The sequence below is a fragment of the Manis pentadactyla genome, chromosome 9, assembly GCF_030020395.1.
Source record: "Manis pentadactyla isolate mManPen7 chromosome 9, mManPen7.hap1, whole genome shotgun sequence".
Lineage (NCBI taxonomy): Eukaryota > Metazoa > Chordata > Mammalia > Pholidota > Manidae > Manis > Manis pentadactyla.
In genome coordinates this window covers 66,920,282-66,937,099 of record NC_080027.1, presented here as the reverse complement: position 1 = coordinate 66,937,099, position 16,818 = coordinate 66,920,282, and the positions used below count along the sequence as shown (strand labels likewise).

General features: G+C 39.7%; 1 protein-coding gene across 1 annotated transcript; it reads right to left on the bottom strand.

The window, feature by feature from the left end:
* Positions 1-8,001: 8,001 nt before the first annotated feature.
* LOC130685040 (nuclear distribution protein nudE-like 1-B) lies at positions 8,002-10,581 on the bottom strand. The gene is made up of 3 exons (XM_057508215.1): positions 9,925-10,581; positions 8,518-8,577; positions 8,002-8,406 (listed from the first exon to the last, which is right to left on the bottom strand). Exons 1-3 carry the CDS (start codon positions 10,579-10,581, stop codon positions 8,002-8,004), a joined length of 1,122 nt encoding a protein of 373 aa, XP_057364198.1.
* Positions 10,582-16,818: the final 6,237 nt, after the last annotated feature.

Genomic DNA, 16,818 nt, shown 5'->3' with positions numbered 1-16,818 from the left:
TGCTTTTGCTGCATCCCACAGATGTTGCGGCTTGTTGTTGTTGTCATTTGTTTCCATATATTGCTGGATCTCCATTTTGATTTGGTCATTGATCCATTGATTATTTAGGAGCATGTTGTTAAGCCTCCATGTGTTTGTGAGTCTCTTTGCTTTATTTGTAAAGTTTATTTCTAGTTTTCTGCCTTTGTGGTCTGAAAAGTTGGTTGGTAGGATTTCAATCTTTTGGAATTTACTGAGGCTCTTTTTGTGGTCTAGTATGTGGTCTATTCTGGAGAATGTTCCATGTGCACTTGAGAAGAATGTATATCCTGTTGCTTTTGGATGTAGAGTTCTATAGATGTCTATTAGGTCCATCTGCTCTACTGTGTTGTTCAGTGCTTCCATGTCCTTACTTTTTTTCTGCCCGGTGGATCTATCCTTTGGGGTGAGTGTTGTGTTGAATTCTCCTTGAATGAATGCATTGCTGTCTATTTCCCCCTTTAGTTCTGTTAGTATTTGTTTCACATATGCTGGTGCTCCTGTGTTGGGTGCATATATGTTTAGAATGGTTATTATCCTCTTGTTGGACTGAGCCCTTTATCATTATGTAGTGTCCTTCTTTATCTCTTGTTACTTTCTTTGTTTTGAAGTCTATTTTGTCTGACATTAGTACTGCAACCCCTGCTTTCTTCTCGCTGTTGTTTGCTTGAAATATGTTTTTCCATCCCTTGACTTTTAATCTGTACATGCCTTTGGGTTTGAGGTGTGTTTCTTGTAAGCAGCATATAGATGGATCTTGCTTTTTTATCCATTCTATTACTCTATGTCTTTTGATTGGTGCATTCAGCCCGTTAACATTTTGGGTGACTATTGAAAAATATGTACTTATTGCCATTGCAGGCTTTAAATTTGTGGTTACCAAAGGTTCAAGGTTATCCTCTTTAGTATCTTACTGCCTAACTTAGCTCACTTATTGAGCTGTTATATACACTGTCTGGAGATTCTTTTCTTCTCTCCCTTCTTGTTCCTCCTCCTCGATTCTTCATATGTTGGGTGTTTTGTGCTGTGCTCTTTCTAGGAGTGCTCCCTTCTAGAGCAGTCCCTGTAAGATGTTCTGTAGAGGTGGTTAGTGGGAAGCAAATTCCCTCAGCTTTTGTTTGTCTGGGAATTGTTTAATCCCACCATCATATTTGAATGATAGCCGTGCTGGATACAGTATCATTGGTTCAAGGCCCTTCTGTTTCATTGTATTAAATATATCATGCCATTCTCTTCTGGCCTGTAGGGTTTCTGTCGAGAAGTCTGATGTTAGCCTGATGGGTTTTCCTTTATAGGTGACCTTTTTCTCTCTAGCTGCCTTTAAAACTCTTTCTTTGTCCTTGATCTTTGCCATTTTAATTATTATGTGTCTTGGTGTTGAAGGACCATGTAATTTAATAATTGGGTCCCCTTATACGATCCAGGAAAATCTCCCTTATTAAAGCTGGATGATTGCCAATGTTAATTCCATTAGTATAATCTCTTTTGCCATGTAAGTGAACATATTCACAAATGGAACACCAGATATGAACGAAGAGCATTGCGTGGGGAAGGGCAAACTCTGCAAGGTCCGTGCCACAATGTGCTATTCTGACCCAAACTCTCTGGTCTTCCACCCTTGTCAAATTGTTAAGAGACCCAATCATTTCATCTTTTCCTTTTCATTTCTGTACCATCTCTCTGCCTGAACTGAAGAGAGGTAAACATACACATATAAACCAAACAAATTCAATTAATCCTGGTATTAAAGCTAAACAACAATGTATTCATTCTTCATTTATTCAAGGATTATTTCATAGTCCTTGCTAGATATTAGGCTACTTTCAGAGCAGTCCCACACACCATCAGCATGAACTTCATACATAAGGAAATAAGCAAATGTCTGTGAATTGTTATTGTAAGACATAATTCAGTGAATACTTTTTAAAAATATCACTTTAAACACCATCTGAAAGGTCCACAAGAATCATTATAGCTGCCCTCTTGTTTTTAATTCTCTTGCTTTTTCTTAATTTTAATGGTGAGAATTTATGAATGCCTCTTATTTGGGTTTCCTAAATGACCTGGGATCATTTTTAGACCAGTTCAGTCTTCATGGATCATATAAATTTGAGCCAACAAATGCAAATTAACTCTTAACTTTGTTCTCTCCAGTTATTCCATATCGTCAAAAAAATTAGTTTTTAAGCTGGTTTGCATGCCAAAATAACTAGACTAGCTCTGGGTACATTGTAGCTACCAACTATATAAATGTTGGTTGATTACAGAAAACATGTCATAGAGAATGGTCACAGAATAGAACAGAAAAATCTTTGTGGAAGTTCTAGGTTCTAGTTTTGGGATTCTCCTGTGGACTTGGACAAGTGTCATACACTCTGGACCTCAGTGTTCTGATGCAAAAGATGAAGGGCTTTAGACCAGATCAACAACTCCTATTTTTTTAAAAAAATATTCCCAATGATAGACTTTTAAGGTGAATAAAGTACAGCTTCACAATCAAAGAACTTCTACTTGATAAAGAATATCTAGAAAGACATGCAATAAACATCATAGTTAATGGTGAGAAACTCAAAACTTTCTATTAATATCAGGCATGAGGCGAGGATGTCTCCTCTCACCACTACACTTCAACACTATACCACTACACCACTACACTACACAACAAACTGTAAGTTTTACCTAGTGCAGTCGGACAAAGAAAGGAAATAAAAGACTACATGGATATGGAAGGAAGACATAAAACTCTTTTTGTTTGCAGATGACATGATCATCTATCCAGATATCTGAAATAATCAATAAAGAAAACCTCCTTGAACTAACAATCAATTATATCAAGGTTACAGGCTGTGAGGCTAATATATAAAATTCAGTCACTTCCCTGTATACCAGTAATGAACAGGTAGAGTTAGAAATTAAAGACACAATAGCATCCAAAAAATGAAATGCTTAGGTATTAATTTAACAAAATATGTACAAGAACAATATGAAGAAAATTACAAAATTGGGACTAAAATTGAAGAACTAAATAAATGGAGAGAGAATCAATGTTCATGGATAGGAATACTCATTATTGTAAAGATGTCAGTTCTTCCCAAATTAACCTGCAGATTCAATGTAATCACACTCAAAGCACTCAAACATCAAACAGGTCAGACATATTTGAAATGTTTGCACGCAGTATTTATAGAATAATGTCTCCCAATATCTAAGAAAGCATTCACAATGAGTACATTATTTACGTGGTTAACCTTCTGCTTGTGTCTGTGTAGGACTTTTTGCTCTCAATATCATACTCTCTCCTATGCTAGTGAAACAATATTCTTTCATGGTAAAAGAAACGTTTGCTTTTGGATGCAGGCTTATGGAGATGCTCCATCCCTTATTTCCTTTTAGTAGTTGTACTCTGCTCTATGACCCACTAAGCCCAAATTTTATTATCTAACATTTGTCATTGTAATTGTATGTATGTATTCTATTCATGCATAAACAGAAATAGTTTGAGACAGAATTATGTACATCAATTGAAATTAAATTATCTCCCAAACATTGGTTCCCCAAACTGACTTAGTATTTTAATCACCAGGTGAGGACAATCTTAAGATATATATATATATGTTATTGAGCTCTGCAAGTGAAATGTATATTTCCTAAATCATAAGTGATGCCTTGGTAAGTGTATTTACCTTTAAAGCTTTCTAGGTGATTCTAAAGTCACCCAAACTGGAACCATTATTCAGGTTTTCCCCTTCTCATTTTAAAGAATGTACAGATGCTCAGAGCTACAGTCCAAGGTCTTTATTTTTCTTGAATATAGTTTCAATTATCTACTGATAATCTAAAGTGACCAAAGGCAGAGGAACAGAAAAGTATTTAAATGAACAAAACACCAGCCTTACTTTATTTTTTTTATTGTAATATACATGTAAGTAATCCATTAAATATGGATATCAATCAACTGAAAATTATCAACCATATGGAAGTTTTAGTTTTTATTCATTTGAGTACAGTTAATTGTTGAATACAGATAGTATCTGCTTGACAATGTGCTCATAAGGAAACTAAGTGTAATTAAACACGATAATGGGAAGACCAAATTTTGAGGGCCATGCATTCAAAAGTGCTATATATTCTGAATTACATGTAGTCAGAATAATATATATATATATATATATATATATATATATATATATATATATATATATATATATATATATAATAACATATATGTGGGCTCTATTAAAAGCATGAAGGGAAAGCTAATAGTTGACAAAATCATGAAGTAGATGATATGTCTTTGGCACTTATATTCTGGGTCAATGTACAGCCATCATCTCCTAAGCTTCACCTTTCAGATGTTTTATTATTTTCACCATATATGTGATCTTGTTTTCTTTCATCTGCATCTTTTTCCTAAGTTGAGATTTTTCCAAGGTCAGTGGCAGACTTTAGAATACCGAAAAGGAGAATCTGAAAGGAAACATATTTCACAATCATGAAACTTCAGGTAGCATAAATGCAGGGGGCAGGATGCAGCAATTATGGAGGTTAAAATTTCTTTTCACAAAGTATCTACTATGCCAGTTTCTTACATTTTATCCCATAGTTAATTTTTTAACATTTAAATGTTGGGTTTTTAAAAAATTTTTCTTAACTTTTGGTTCCTTTATTGGTTGCCAGCTAATAAAATCAAAGAATAAGTACAAATTGTAATAAAAATATAAAAGTAGCTTCTCTTTACTGTGAAAATATCACATGCATAGCATCTTCTAGGCACATGGCCGCCAGAACACCTTTGAAAATATCTGGCCATGTAATCATTGATTGGAAGATTTATAACTGTTGTTAGTTTGTTACTGGTTTAGAATGCTGTGTTTTCCCAGGATTGTGTCTTGGGGGTGACAAAGAGCAAAGCCAGCAGCAAGAGCATGGAGCAACCAGCAAAGCTCTTTTAATGACTGAAAAGAGAAAGATCCTGCTATTCAGGAGGGCTCCAAGGAAGGATGCAATGAGCGCTGTGCAGTCTGGGATTTATATTGCCTCCTGGGAGGAGAAATTCCCACCCTCCCTGGATCAAATAGAGAACTGAATTGATGACATCACAATCCACTCTTGAGAGGCTGAAAGTACAATGCTTCATTTGCACAGGGCATAATCAGTCAGCTGGCATAGGGCATAACCAATCAGAGCTGAGGTCTATCTAACAGCACAATTTTGATTGGCTGAGTTTGACACTTCTTGAAACTTACAAGGGTCTTGAAACTTACAAGGTCCCTGAAGCTTCTTGAAACTTACAGGGGCCCTGAACTCTATCTGCCTGCATCTCTCTGTTACCTGCCTCAAGTTCTCCCCCAGTTTAAACATAAATTCTCCAACTTGGTTCTTCTAACCCAGGAACTGAACTCATACACGTTTACACAGGGGAATTGAAAACCTGAATTCATAAAGACGTTTACAAAAATATTCAAAGCAACTTTATTTATAATACCCAACAACTGGAAGCAACCAAATGTTCATCAACAGATGAATGATACATAAGTTTCTGTTTATCAGTACAACAGAGTATTACTCAGTGATAGAAAGGAATGAACTATTTACTGACTTATGCAGCCATGTGGACAAATCTAAAAGCTTGTTAAAGATACTGGGCATAAAATATAACATACTGTTATCATGATAACGTGATTCAATTTACATGCAATTCTAGAGCAGGCAAAGTATGTCTTTGGTGATGAACAACAGAAATTATTTTTTTTGGAAGAGAAGGCAGTTAACTGAAAAGGAACCATACTGAGCTTTCTGAAGGGGGTTTCCAAGCTCTGTATCTTGACTAGGTAGTATTTACATAGTCTCTTCACTTGTCAAAACTCAAATAACTGCACACTTAAAATCTGTGCATTTTATTGTAGGCATAGTATTTCCCAAAATGTCACATCTATATTTAATTAGGAAAATTAATATTTTGATGTTTCCGAATGTTAGCATCTGCACCACCACGGCTCTGTAATTGTCCTCAAACTTTTAATTGCTGAGTGCCTTTTTAATGACTCCCAAATCAGAGGACAGTGAAAGGGACATTTCTCTTAATAACCAAAGTCCTTGGAACAGTCAGTGCCCGAGTCCAGGGACTTTATTATGTGGGGTCAGCATCTCCTACGCTAAAGGCTTTTTCTGTCTCTTTGTATCCTAAAATATGTCCCTGTGTGTGGAGGCTGAGGGCAGGGAAGATTCTCTGAGACTAAGGAGACAGCTTTGTTGTGAGAACATGCCTGGTGACAATTCTTTGTCTCTGTATTTCTTTTATTTTGGTCTCTCTGTTATCTGTTACTACCAAGGCTGGTGAGCAACGTGCCTTTGACAGTTTTGGTCCCTCCCTAGAAAGAGTACTGACTCTTCACAAGAGGGGCCAGGGCAAATAAAATGGGCTGGGTTCACCCAAGAGTCTGATTCTGAAGCAGGAGATGCAAACAGCTGACGTGTCCGTCCTTGGCCCTCACAGGTGACCTGCGGGAGGACCAACTCGCACCTGCAGCGCCCCTGGGCTCGCGTGGCTCACGCTCCTGACTCACCTGGTGCTGAGGACCAGCGCCGGCAGGAGGGACAGCAAGCAGCGCGCGGGGCTCAATTTCACGCTGTCGTCCGCGCGGGTCCTCCCTCCCTCGAGGCCTCCGCTCTCCCTGCTCTTCGGGTCCTGTCGCTCCGCGGTGCCCGGCTCTGTGCCGGCTGGCGAGGACCCGCTCCGGCTGCGGACGGCAGCGCACGGACGGATGGACGGCCGCTTGGCGAAGGCGGCGCCGAGAGCAGGAGTATCCTCGCGTGTGATGTCACCGGCGAGGCCGGCCCGCCCGGATTGCTCGGCGCCGCCGTCCCCGAGCCCGGAGGCGCGTTGTGCTTCGCGCTGGAGGCGGCGCGCGGGGAGGGCGGGGGGCCCGGGGGTGGGGGGCGCCCTGAGCGCGTGTCTCGGGGCTGCGCTCACCCGGCTGCGCGCCCGCCGGGGCTGGTCATTGATTCCCGCTCCTCCCCAGGACGTGGCAGGGTGGGTGCGGGCGCGGGGGATCCAGTCCCGCGGTAGTGGGGCCGGCGCACTCGGCAGGGAGACCGAATTCCCTGGGAGAGCAGCTCGGGATCCAGGCAGGGGGCCCTCCCCGATAAAACAGTATTTTAAAGAATCATGGGATTGGAAGGGAAAAGATTTTATTTGCCCTCGTGTTTTCTAAATTCTCCATGAGATTGGAGAACTCAACAATTGTTATTTGATGGAGAAATCAATTGTAATTTGAGAAATAATTTAGACAAACTAAATGACTGCTTCTACACAATGTTTTACAGAAGCCATCCACGAGAACAGAGCCACGCACAATTAATGAAATAATTTATATTAACAAGTTCTGACGATCATTAGTAGTAAAGAGATGACTTAGAATTGGCTGGGGTCATTCACAGATCAGTTTTATGACCTGATGGACAAGACAGCTAAGTTTAATGGCCTGGAACCAGAAAGAGTACCTAATGGATTTTTCTTTCCCCTCAAAAAACTCTTTTAATGTGGAAACAATAAATTTCACAGAATAAAAAGGTAAATAACAGTATATATGATCTCATAGAAGAGAAAATGGGTAGTAAGTTCTGAATAAATACTTTAGGCATTGGGAAAGGGACTTTTCAGTTGTCTTGGTCTAGGTTCCTTAGAAAGTAGACCCTGAGTCTTAGATAAAGAGTTTAGATAAATCACCTTTATTTGGGTGGTGTAAGTCCAGACAATTGATGACGGAGAAAAAGAAAAAAGTAACAAGGCACAGAAAGATGAAATGCCATTTGGTGTGATAAGCACGTTTACAGAACTGACCCCTTCTCTATGGATTGTTGAGAGGGCAGGAGCACCCACCTGGAGGCGCTGAGAGGCAGCACATCTGGGGTCAACAACGGGTGCAAGGGGCCCAGTCCAGGAGGAGGAGCAGCTGCTCAAAGTCGTTCACTGCCCCTTTATTAAACAAAGGCGAATGCCCTGATTGATAGAGCTTTGCGCCGTAGCCGATTTTCAACCCAGTTATCATTCCATGGAATACAGGATTTTCGTGATGCTTCGAACTCCGCAAAATTCTGGCAAGCTGTTGATTTTGATACGAATGCCCCTACTTTCCATAAGAGATCCCTCACGATGTTTAGTCCAGATGTCCTGGCAGGAGGAGTTATTGGGCTGATACCAAAACGGTTTGGTATAGCTTTTGTTGAAGGAAAACTGTTTTCCATTCCTTTGGCAACAGGAGTGGCTGGCAAGGAAAATGACACTTGCACAGCAGAATCCGTCTTTTCACAGTCTGGAGTTTGCTTTCTGGTTGCTTCTTGTCTTTCCCGAGCTGCTAGTTCTTGCTTTAAATATCTTACTTCATCCTTTAAGTTCTGCACAGAGACCAATGAAGATTCCATTTCATCAAGTTCAGAAAATGACACTTGCACAGCAGAATCGGTCTTTTCACAGTCTGGAGTTTGCTTTCCGGTTACTTTTTGTCTTTCCCGAGCTGCTAGTTCGTGTTTTAAATCTCTTTCTTCATCCTTTAAGTTCTGCACAGAGACCAATGAAGATTCCATTTCATCAAGTTCAGAAAATGACACTTGCACAGCAGAATCTGTCTTTTCACAGTCGGGTGTTTGCTTTCTGGTTACTTCTGTTCTTTTCTGAGCTGCTAGTTCTTGTTTTAAATATCTTACTTCATCCTTTAAGTTCTGCACAGAGACCAATGAAGATTCCATTTCATCAAGTTCAGAAAATGACACTTGCACAGCAGAATCGGTCTTTTCACAGTCTGGAGTTTGCTTTCTGGTTACTTCTTGTCTTTCCCGAGCTGCTAGTTCTTGTTTTAAATCTCTTACTTCATCCTTTAAGTTCTGCACAGAGACCAATGAAGATTCCATTTCATCAAGTTCAGAAAATGACACTTGCACAGCAGAATCGGTCTTTTCACAGTCTGGAGTTTGCTTTCTGGTTACTTCTTGTCTTTCCCGAGCTGCTAGTTCTTGTTTCAAATCTCTTACTTCATCCTTTAAGTTCTGCACAGAGACCAATGATGATTCCATTTCATCAAGTTCAGAAAATGACACTTGCACAGCAGAATCCGTCTTTACACAGTCTGGAATTTGCTTTCCGTTTGCTTCTTGTCTTTCCCGAGCTGCTAGTTCTTGTTTTAAGTCTCTTACTTCATCCTTTAAGTTCTGCACAGAGACCATTGAAGATTCCATTTCATCAAGATCAGAAAATGACACTTGCACAGCAGAATCCATCTTTTCACAGTCTGGAGTTTGCTTTCTGGTTGCTTCTTGTCTTTCCCGAGCTGCTAGTTCTTGTTTTAAATCTCTTACTTCATCCTTTAAGTTCTGCACAGAAACCAATGAAGATTCCATTTCATCAAGTTCAGAAAATGACACTTGCACAGCCGAATCGGTCTTTTCACAGTCTGGAGTTTGCTTTCTGGTTACTTCTTGTCTTTCCCGAGTTGCTAGTTCTTGTTTCAAATCTCTTACTTCATCCTTTAAGTTCTGCACAGAGACCAATGAAGATTCCATTTCATCAAGTTCAGAAAATGACACTTGCACAGCCGAATCGGTCTTTTCACAGTCTGGAGTTTGCTTTCTGGTTACTTCTTGTCTTTCCCGAGTTGCTAGTTCTTGTTTCAAATCTCTTACTTCATCCTTTAAGTTCTGCACAGAGACCAATGAAGATTCCATTTCATCAAGTTCAGAAAATGACACTTGCACAGCAGAATCCTTCTTTTCACAGTCTGGAGTTTGCTTTCCGTTTGCTTCTTGTCTTTCCCGAGCTGCTAGTTCTTGTTTTAAGTCTCTTACTTCATCCTTTAAGTTCTGCACAGAGACCAAAGTAGATTCCATTTCATCAAGTTCAGAAAATGACACTTGCACAGCAGAATCTGTCTTTTCACAGTCTGGAGTTTGTTTTCTGGTTACTTCTTGTCTTTCCCAAGCTGCTAGTTCGTGTTTTAAATCTCCTACTTCATCCTTTAAGTTCTTCACAGAGACCAACGAAGATTCCATTTCATCAAGTTCTCTTTCAAAATACGCATTTCTTTCAAGGGTCTGATTTAGCCTTTGTTCAGACTCTTCCAGTGAAACTACTGCTGCCCTTTGTGCACGCTCCAGGCCATCATTGGTTTGCTCCAGCTCTCTCACGTACTTCTGGAACTGCTCCTTAATGGCGCGAGTCTGATTTAAATCATCCTCTAATGCTGTGACCTGCTTGTAGCTTTTTGCATACTGATGTTCTAGCTTCTCCTTTAATGCCTCCACTTCATATTTCAGCCTTTGGTTATCAGCTTGCAAGTCTCTCTTACTTTGTTCAGCCAGTTGGATATCAGCTTGCAAGTCTCTCTTACTTTGTTCAGCCAGTACTAACTGTGCCTCCAACTCTGCTTCTAATTCTCTGCTTGTTTTGTGGAATTCAAGTAGCTCATCCCAAGTTTCCTGGAAGCTTTGTTTATACTTGAAGGAAAGTTCCTTCCAGAAAGCAGTTTTCTCCTCTACACTAGAAAAATATGGTTTATCTTCAACGTCCATAGTCAAGAGAGTCTCCAACGTGTCAAAAGGGCACGTCCAGTGCCTCTCGGCAGAGGTCTCCACTCCACTGGCCCAGCGAGGGCCGCCCAGCCGCTCAGCAACTGCTCTCCTCTCCGCAGTTCCAAGCTCTGAGCTCCACTCCGCGCACTCAGCGTCCAGCTACTCACCAGCGCGTCAGGGGTTGCCCGGGAGACATTCTGTGATGCAAGGGGTGGGGTTCAGAGCATGCGCACTAGTGCGAGGGCAGCCAGGGCGGGGCTGTGGCGGGGACGGCGTCACAGGGGGCGGGGTCAGGCCCGCAGAGATTACATCCGTCTGACAGAGGCCTTGTGCACAAGCGCTCCCAAGCACCGTGACGGGCGGGTTTGGGCATGGAAGGTTTCCCTGCACACTTTGCCACTCGGGAATGTGGTGCCACTGTGGATAAAAGTCGGCTTTCAAATTCCTTCAAGTGTTTCAGTGTTCTTGTTCACATAAGATGAATCTCGTGGGAGATTTCCCGTCCAAGTCCGTCCCCAACCTCCGCATAGAGTATAAGCGGTGTTCAAGCGCCCCCATCACTCTCTCACAAATACCTGTGTGATTTATAGCAGGTCCACTAGCTGAACTTTTTTTTTTCTTCTGCATGTTATTTATTTATAATTTTTTTAAAGTAAGGTATTATTGATATACACTCTTGTGAAGGTTTCACATGAAAAACAATGTGGTTGCTTCATTCACCCATATTATCCAGGCTCCCTCTTACCCCATTGCAGTCACTGTCCATCAGTGTAGTAAGATGCCACAGAGTCACTACTTGTCTTTTCTGTGCTATGCTGTCTTCCCCATGATCACCCCCACACCATAAGTAATAATCATAATACCTTTCAATACCCTTCTCCCTCCCTCTCCACAGGTCCTTCACACCCTTCCCCTTTGCTAACTGATAGTCTCTTGGAGTTTGTGAGTCTGCTGCTGTTTTGTTCCTTCAGTTTTGCTTTGTTGTTATACACCGCAAATGAGGGAAATCATTTGGTACTTGTCTTTCTCTGCCTGGCTTATTTTACTGAGAAAAATACCCTGGAGCTCCATTCATGCTGTTGCAAATGGTAGGCTCTGTTTCTTTCTTATGGCTGAGTAATATTTCACTGTGTATATGTACCACATCTTCTTTATCCAATCATCTACCAATGGACACTTGTGTTGCTTCTATATCTTGGCTATGTAAATAGTGCTACAGTAAACATAGGGGTGCGTATCTCTTTTTGAATCTGAGAACTTGTATTAGAATGGAATTCCTGGGTCAAATGATATTTCTATTTTTAGTTTATGAGGAACCTACATATTGCTTTCCACAATGGTTGAACTAGTTCACATTCTTGCCAGCAGTGTAGGAGGGTTTCCCTTTCTCTGCATCCACACCAGCATTTTTTGTTCTTCATTTTTTTGATGCGAACTGGTGTGAAGCGATATCTCATTGTGGTTTTAATTTCCATTTCTCTGATAATTAGCGATGTGCAGTGTATTTTCATGTTGGCCATCTGAATTTCTTCTTTGGAGAAGTGTCTGTTCATTTCTTCTGCCCAGTTTTTAATTGGGCTATTTGCTTTTTGGTTGTTGAGGCATGTGAATTTTTATACATTTTGAATGTTAACCCCTTGTTGGATATGTCGTTCACAAATACATTCTCCCATACTGTAGGATGCCTTTTTGTTCTGCTGATGGTGTCCTTTGCTGCACAGAAGCTTTTCAGCTTAATATAGTCCCACTTATTCATTTTTGCTGTTGTTTTCCTTGCCCGGGGAGATATTTTCAAGAAGAGGTCACTCATGTTTATGTCTAAGAGGTTTTTGCCTATGTTTTCTTCCAAGAGTTTAATGGTTTCATGACTTACATTCAGGTCTTTGATCCATTTTGAGTTTACTTTTGTATATGGGGTTAGACAGTGGTCCAGTTTCATTCTCCTACATGTAGCTGTCCAGTTTTGCCAGCACCATCTGTTGAAGGGACTGTCACATCGCCATTGTATGTCCATGGCTCCTTTATCAAATATTAATTGACCATATATGTCTGGGTTAATGTCTGGATTCTCTAGTCTGTTCCATTGGTCTGTGGCTCTGCTCTTGTGCCAGTACCAAATTGTCTTGACTACTATGGCTTTATAGTAGAGCTTGAAGTTGGGGGGTGAGATCCCCCCTACTTTATTCTTCTTTCTCAGGATTTCTTTCGCTATTCGGGGTCTTTGGTGCTTCCATATGAATTTTTGAATTATTTGTTCCAGTTCATTGAAGAATGTTACTGGTAGTTTCATAGGGATTGCATCAAATCTGTATATTGCTTTGGGCAGGATGGCCATTTTGACGATATTAATTCTTCCTAGCCACGAGCATGGGATGAGTTTCCATCTGTTAGTGTCCCCTTTAACTTTTCTTAAGAGTGAGTTGTAGTTTTCAGAGTGTAAGTCTTTCACTTCCTTGGATAGGTTTCTTCCTAGGTATTTTATTTTTTTTGATGCAATTGTGAATGGAGTTGTTTTCCTGATTTCTCTTTCTGTTGGTTCATTGTTGGTGTATAGGAAAGCCACAGATTTCTGTGTGTTGATTTTGTATCCTGCAACTTTGCTGTATTCTGATATCAGTCCTAGTAGTTTTGGGGTGGAGTCTTTAGGGTTTTTTATGTACAGTATCATGTCATCTGCAAATAGTGACAGTTTAACTTCTTCTTTACCAATCTGGATTCCTTGTATTTCTTTGTTTTGTCTGATTGCCGTGGCTAGAACCTCTTGTACTATGCTAAATAACACTGGACAGAGTGGGCATCCCTGTCCAGTTCCCGATCTCAGAGGAAATGCTTTCAGCTTCTCTCTGTTCAGTATAATGTTGGCTGTGGGTTTATCATAGATGGCCTTTATTATGTTGAGGTACTTGCCCTCTATTCCCATTTTGCTGAGAGTTTTTATCACGAATGGATGATGGATGTTGAACTTTGTCAAATGCTTTTTCAGCATCTATGGAGATAATCATGTGGTTTTTGTCTTTCTTTTTGTTGATGTGGTGGATGATGTTGATGGACTTTCGAATGTTGTACCATCCTTGCATCCCTGGGATGAATCCCACTTGATCATGGTGTATGATCCTTTTGATGTATTTTTGAATTCGGTTTGCTAATATTTTGTTGAGTATTTTTGCATCTACGTTCATCAGAGATATTGGTCTGTAGTTTTCTTTTTTGGTGGTGTCTTTGCCTGGTTTTGGTATTAGGTTGATATTAGCTTCATAGTATGAGTTTGGGAGTATCCCCTCCTCCTCTATTTTTTGGAAAACTCTAAGGAGAATGGGTATTATGTCTTCCCTGTAAGTCTGATAAAATTCCGAGGTAAATCCATCTGTCCAGGGGGTTTTGTTGTTTGGTTGTTTTTTGATTACCGCTTCAATTTTATTGCTGGTAATTGGTCTGTTTTGATTTTCTGTTTCTTTCTGGGTCAATCGTGGAAGGTTGTATTTTTCTAGGAAGTTGTCCATTTCTCTTAGGTTTCCCAGCTTGTTAGCATATAGGTTTTCATAGTATTCTCTACTAATTCTTTGTATTTCTGTGGGGTCCGTCGTGATTTTTCCTTTCTCGTTTCTGATACTGTTGATTTGTGTTGACTCTATTTTCTTCTTAATAAGTCTGGATAGAGGCTTATCTATTTTGTTTATTTTCTCAAAGAACCAGCTCATGGTTTCATTGATTTTTGCTATTGTTTTATTCTTCTCAATTTTATTTATTTCTTCTCTGGTCTTTATTATGTCCCTCCTTCTGCTGACCTTAGGCCTCATTTGTTCTTCTTTTTCCAATTTTGATAATTGTGAAATTAGATCATTCATTTGGGATTGTTCTTCCTTTTTTAAAAATGCTTGGATTGCTATATACTTTCCTCTTAAGACTGCTTTTGCTGCATCCCACAGATGTTGCGGCTTGTTGTTGTTGTCATTTGTTTCCATATATTGCTGGATCTCCATTTTGATTTGGTCATTGATCCATTGATTATTTAGGAGCATGTTGTTAAGCCTCCATGTGTTTGTGAGCCTCTTTGCTTTATTTGTAAAGTTTATTTCTAGTTTTCTGCCTTTGTGGTCTGAAAAGTTGGTTGGTAGGATTTCAATCTTTTGGAATTTACTGAGGCTCTTTTTGTGGTCTAGTATGTGGTCTATTCTGGAGAATGTTCCATGTGCACTTGAGAAGAATGTATATCCTGTTGCTTTTGGATGTAGAGTTCTATAGATGTCTATTAGGTCCATCTGCTCTACTGTGTTGTTCAGTGCTTCCATGTCCTTACTTTTTTTCTGCCCGGTGGATCTATCCTTTGGGGTGAGTGTTGTGTTGAATTCTCCTAGAATGAATGCATTGCTGTCTATTTCCCCCTTTAGTTCTGTTAGTATTTGTTTCACATATGCTGGTGCTCCTGTGTTGGGTGCATATATGTTTAGAATGGTTATTATCCTCTTGTTGGACTGAGCCCTTTATCATTATGTAGTGTCCTTCTTTATCTCTTGTTACTTTCTTTGTTTTGAAGTCTATTTTGTCTGACATTAGTACTGCAACCCCTGCTTTCTTCTCGCTGTTGTTTGCTTGAAATATGTTTTTCCATCCCTTGACTTTTAGTCTGTACATGTCTTTGGGTTTGAGGTGAGTTTCTTGTAAGGAGCATATAGATGGATCTTGCTTTTTTATCCATTCTATTACTCTATGTCTTTTGATTGGTGCATTCAGCCCGTTAACATTTTGGGTGACTATTGAAAAATATGTACTTATTGCCATTGCAGGCTTTAAATTTGTGGTTACCAAAGGTTCAAGGTTATCCTCTTTAGTATCTTACTGCCTAACTTAGCTCACTTATTGAGCTGTTATATACACTGTCTGGAGATTCTTTTCTTCTCTCCCTTCTTGTTCCTCCTCCTCGATTCTTCATATGTTGGGTGTTTTGTGCTGTGCTCTTTCTAGGAGTGCTCCCGTCTAGAGCAGTCCCTGTAAGATGTTCTGTAGAGGTGGTTAGTGGGAAGCAAATTCCCTCAGCTTTTGTTTGTCTGGGAATTGTTTAATCCCACCATCATATTTGAATGATAGTCGTGCTGGATACAGTATCATTGGTTCAAGGCCCTTCTGTTTCATTGTATTAAATATATCATGCCATTCTCTTCTGGCCTGTAGGGTTTCTGTCGAGAAGTCTGATGTTAGCCTGATGGGTTTTCCTTTATAGGTGACCTTTTTCTCTCTAGCTGCCTTTAAAACTCTTTCTTTGTCCTTGATCTTTGCCATTTTAATTATTATGTGTCTTGGTGTTGAAGGACCATGTAATTTAATAATTGGGTCCCCTTATACGATCCAGGAAAATCTCCCTTATTAAAGCTGGATGATTGCCAATGTTAATTCCATTAGTATAATCTCTTTTGCCATGTAAGTGAACATATTCACAAATGGAACACCAGATATGAACGAAGAGCATTGCGTGGGGAAGGGCAAACTCTGCAAGGTCCGTGCCACAATGTGCTATTCTGACCCAAACTCTCTGGTCTTCCACCCTTGTCAAATTGTTAAGAGACCCAATCATTTCATCTTTTCCTTTTCATTTCTGTACCATCTCTCTGCCTGAACTGAAGAGAGGTAAACATACACATATAAACCAAACAAATTCAATTAATCCTGGTATTAAAGCTAAACAACAATGTATTCATTCTTCATTTATTCAAGGATTATTTCATAGTCCTTGCTAGATATTAGGCTACTTTCAGAGCAGTCCCACACACCATCAGCATGAACTTCATACATAAGGAAATAAGCAAATGTCTGTGAATTGTTATTGTAAGACATAATTCAGTGAATACTTTTTAAAAATATCACTTTAAACACCATCTGAAAGGTCCACAAGAATCATTATAGCTGCCCTCTTGTTTTTAATTCTCTTGCTTTTTCTTAATTTTAATGGTGAGAATTTATGAATGCCTCTTATTTGGGTTTCCTAAATGACCTGGGATCATTTTTAGACCAGTTCAGTCTTCATGGATCATATAAATTTGAGCCAACAAATGCAAATTAACTCTTAACTTTGTTCTCTCCAGTTATTCCATATCGTCAAAAAAATTAGTTTTTAAGCTGGTTTGCATGCCAAAATAACTAGACTAGCTCTGGGTACATTGTAGCTACCAACTATATAAATGTTGGTTGATTACAGAAAACATGTCATAGAGAATGGTCACAGAATAGAACAGAAAAATCTTT

Bases quoted from the DNA above. Each gene is read 5' to 3' on its own strand.
- LOC130685040 (XM_057508215.1), bottom strand. From the start codon at position 10,581: ATGGACGTTGAAGATAAACCATATTTTTCTAGTGTAGAGGAGAAAACT. The intron at 8,578-9,924 runs GTGTCATTTTCT...GTCTCTGTGCAG, and splicing joins AGACAGATTCTGCTGTGCAA to AACTTAAAGGATGAAGAAAG. The intron at 8,407-8,517 runs GTAACCGGAAAG...CAGAACTTAAAG, and splicing joins CAGCTCGGGAAAGACAAAAA to GATGAAGTAAGATATTTAAA.